The sequence below is a fragment of the Sinocyclocheilus rhinocerous genome, unplaced genomic scaffold (genome assembly GCF_001515625.1).
Source record: "Sinocyclocheilus rhinocerous isolate Xijiao unplaced genomic scaffold, SAMN03320098_v1.1 scaffold835, whole genome shotgun sequence".
Classification (NCBI taxonomy): Eukaryota; Metazoa; Chordata; class Actinopteri; order Cypriniformes; family Cyprinidae; genus Sinocyclocheilus; species Sinocyclocheilus rhinocerous.
This window is the reverse complement of record NW_015647431.1, coordinates 1,515,273-1,519,390: the sequence shown is the minus strand read 5'-3', so window position 1 is coordinate 1,519,390 and position 4,118 is coordinate 1,515,273. Positions and strand designations below refer to the sequence as shown.

Genomic DNA, 4,118 nt, shown 5'->3' with positions numbered 1-4,118 from the left:
CAGTCAAAACTAACAAAAGAGCAACAATATATAAGTGCAAATGACAAGTCTCGGTTATATATATATATATATATATATATATGGAAATCTAGTTGTATATATGACCTTGTAAACCTATACAGTGGCCTCAGAAACTATTAGCACTATGAACAACACACATTTAAAAATGTCCGAATGAATGTCAAAGCATTTGATGATTGAACATCAGATCAGGTGTCTGTATCAAATACTGCAGGACTAACATCACTTTTCTTCATTATTTTTGTTCAGTGTGTTTGAATCAGCTGGTGTTTTGGTGATTTTTAATCAATATATGAAGTCAGTTCTCCTCAAGTTCTCACAGGTGTCCTAACAGAGGAAACCCAGATGATGAGAATCACATTAAATATCAGCATGATCCACCAATGCTTCACAAGTCTTGATTTCCCAATCCAAAATGTAGACATTGGCCCAACTAGTGATGTGAGTTTGGTGCAGGACTATCTGTTTGTCATTATTTTTGCGGTTTTATTAAGTGATGTTAGCGTGCAGACACTTCAGCTTTAATTGTTGTATATGCTTGTAGTTTATAATTGAAGAGTGTGATCAATCACAGAGTGTTTTAAATCTTCTGCTAACCTTTATGTCACTCAGTGAAGCTGCCAAACTGAGCAGACTGTGTCAGTGCACACAACAGCTTGCAGCCTTCGGCAATGGCGGGTTATTCATAGCAACAGAGTGCTGTAAATGTGATATTTAAGGCTGCAGGTGAAACAATCTCTCTAGGTCAGCTCTGAATTGTGTTGCTACTTTCATCACATCCTGTTGTTTAATCATTTTATAGCAGCCGCCTCTAAATGTGTGCCGTTTCCGTGCTGCATGTTTATACATGTGGTCAAGGAAACCCTCAGAGCCATGTGATTAATGATGATATAATGTCAATTTAGGTGGAATGCTTTATTAGAATAGACCCACATTCTGTTCTGAGTGATCTCCTCAGCATTGCTAGGTGTACTGTGTAGTTGCTAGTATTGTTGGGCGTAACGCATTACAAGTAACACGAGTTACGTAATCAGATTGCTTTTTTCGAGTAACTAGAAAAGTAATGCATTACTTTTTATTTACAAGAAAATATCTGAGTTACTTTTTAAAATAAGTAATGCCTGTTACTTTCTTTTCCCATGTATTGACTGCAGCTCTGCTGTCCTCATGTTGAGAGAAGTCAGGAGTGAGTGCAGAGGCGCTGTGTGAACATGGTGTTACTGTAGATCTAGACTAAATGTGAACATGCATTCATTCACTCATCTCACTTGCACAAAAACAGATTCAGTATTCCTAGAAATGAATAAGAACAGTGAAATGCAAACTCAGAATATGGCGCAAACCTGCAATAATTAAATGTTAACACAAAAATAATGTACGTGTTCAATCCCAGTATCTTTGCTGCTGACCTTCAATGATCCAATTCAACAATAAGCAAACATGACTTTAAATAAACATGACATTTGTTTTGTTTTTGAACTTTCTTCTCTTTCGTCCTATTCTTCATGCAATCCAGAATGGCAGCACAGCTGAATGGTTTGTTTGAATTTTTTTTCCTTTCTAGATGGCAAAGGGTGGAGAAGTCTGGAGACCTGCATGGCCGCACCTGCCCGATGTCACCTGAGGAACTGGAAGGTGAGCATTCTTCATATCATTTGGGTTATCAGCTACTAAATAAACACAAGCTTGATGCTGCCTGACATGACACCTGTTTGGTCTCGGCTTGCCTGTACTACACTACCAAATGTGTCAGAAGCGTATCCGTTTGGACTTGTTTGTGTGTCAGCACACTTGATTTTCACTCCGGCTCATTGGATCTTTCAGCCAGACACTCCACAGACATTCATTCATTAAAGCCATCCTGAAATATTTACTCATGGGGATCTACGGCGGTGTTGGGTGTTGCTTAAGTAATTAAAGAGGCTGTAGTGTTGGCTGTGTAGGATCACTGGAGGTCTGCTGTAGTTCAGGGTTGGGGGTGGGAAGCGTATACATGTGAATGGGCCGATCGGACATCACGGATCGGTTTACTCTGTCAGGGTTTATATAACACAGACGAGTAATGGGCAGGCCGTGACAGCGCACTAGATTAACCCTGAGGATTCATGTCATTATATTTCCTACTAGCGTGTGTTATTGGCTCTTTCTTTGCAATCATAACAACAACTTCAGTTCAGTACATGCTGTATCAGTTATTATGACATCTTTTGGTTCTCTTGCAGGTGATGCTGCTTGTGTTTGTATGTCTTCTGGGTCTCGTTGATGGACATTTCCTTCAGGAGGAGAAAGAAGAACCCCGTCCTAGCAAGCTGAGAGCCTCTTCAACCTCTGCAGAACATCCAGGACCGCAGAAAGATCTAGATGAGTGGCAGAGCAGAGCACCATGGGCACGACTGCATGGTCAGTACATCCCTGACACTGTATAGCAAACCGGGGCTAGTTGTCACACATTCTGCTTCAGTGAATGATCAATGAGTGATTGAATTCTAAGAGGTTAAAGCTGCTAAATATTATTATTATTATTGCCCTGGGGGGGAAATATATATATATATACATCATATTTTTTACACATTTTTTCTATTTTTTTTATACCTTTTGTCCCCAACCTCAGATCTGTCTTGTCAGATATTACAAAATATGATGATACTAATAAAAAAAAAATTATAAAATAAAATTATTATTATTATTATTAAAATAAATGCATATTATTATTAAATAATATGCATTTATTTTAAATGCATATTATTTATTTTAATATGCATTTAAAATAAATTTATGCATTTAGCTTTTATCCAAAGCAAAAGAGGGGGGAAAAAATTTCATCAGAGTGCCAACAATATTTGTAATATACAATGGCAGGTCTATTTGACAACTAGGTTAGGAAGCAAGTTAGAAAAGAAGAGAAATGCAGAGAAAAAAAAAGTTTTTTCATATAGCAATTTATACAATACAGATAGTTTCAAAGCAGATTAATGTTGATAAACAGGGAAAAAAACAGTGTTGATGGAATAAATTTCATCACTTATGAAACAAATTCAATTTCGGCTGTAATGCAGCTTTATGTAATGTTAAAGCTTTATGTTTATGCAATGTAATGCAGTTTATTTAATTTAGTGCAAAGTTAATGTCATTATCCAGCTCAGTTCAGTTCAAATTTTGTTCTCATCTGATAGTGTCAGTCCAGTTAAACTGATAATATTACTATATTGATTGTCTTTAAAACCCCAGAACAAAATTCACAGAAATTATCCTAATTTAGGACCGCTTTAAAGTACCAAATTCAACAAAACACTGTTAGAGAAAACAAACATGTAATTGCACATTTGACTCACAGTCTTAGTTATTGATATATAACTCCTTTGACAACTTCCCCATTTCAACTACACTTAACTTTAGTTTACAAGCCTCATCCACCTTTGACGTTATTGCAAAGCATGTAATTAAAATTGGAGACTTTTTGTCTGTACCTACAGTAAAATTAACCCATCAACAACACTTGGTGATAGATGTGAGCAATTTCAAAATTATATGTTGTCACAAAGTGTGTACCAAAGGCTGTGTATCAAGTCATATTGCTAATTCTTTAGCAGACAGAAGCTCACAGATCTTCACTGAGATGTTTCAGATGTGAATGTCTCAATAAAGGTCTCAGTTACTGTATGTTTCATTAACTATCAACATTGTCCAAACTACGTAGGAGAAATAGAAATATTAAAGGGGTATGCGATTTAAATTTTTCCTTTCTCTTTGAAGTGTTACAAGCTCTTGGTGCATAAAGAAGATCTGTAAAGTTGCAAAGACTAAAGTCTCAAATCCAAAGAGATATTCTTTATAAAAGTTAAGAGTCAGCCACGCCCTCCTAAAACGGCTCGTTCTAACACGCCCCCACATGTCTACGTCACGATGTGAGAAGATTTGCATAACGCCGCCCAAACGTTCACGCAAAGAAAGAAGGCGTAACTTATATTCTCGCTGTAGTATTGTTGTTGCCGCCGCCATGTCGTGAAGACGCTGTGTGATTCGGTGTGAAAGCAAAACTACTTTGTTTGGTCTTCCAAAAGAGGACAATATCCGCTTCGTCATGCCTAGAGCTGATC

The 4,118-nt window shown here is 37.1% G+C and overlaps 1 protein-coding gene across 1 annotated transcript in view; it reads left to right on the top strand.

Annotated features, from left to right (window-relative positions):
• Window positions 1–4,118, top strand: part of LOC107709073 (neurturin-like) — a 20,131-nt gene that overhangs the window by 10,067 nt on the left and 5,946 nt on the right. Inside the window, exons 2-3 of the mRNA XM_016513462.1 lie at window positions 1,586–1,656; window positions 2,244–2,421. Coding sequence (XP_016368948.1) covers window positions 1,586–1,656; window positions 2,244–2,421 — 249 coding nt within the window. The remainder of the gene's footprint in view (window positions 1–1,585; window positions 1,657–2,243; window positions 2,422–4,118) is intronic.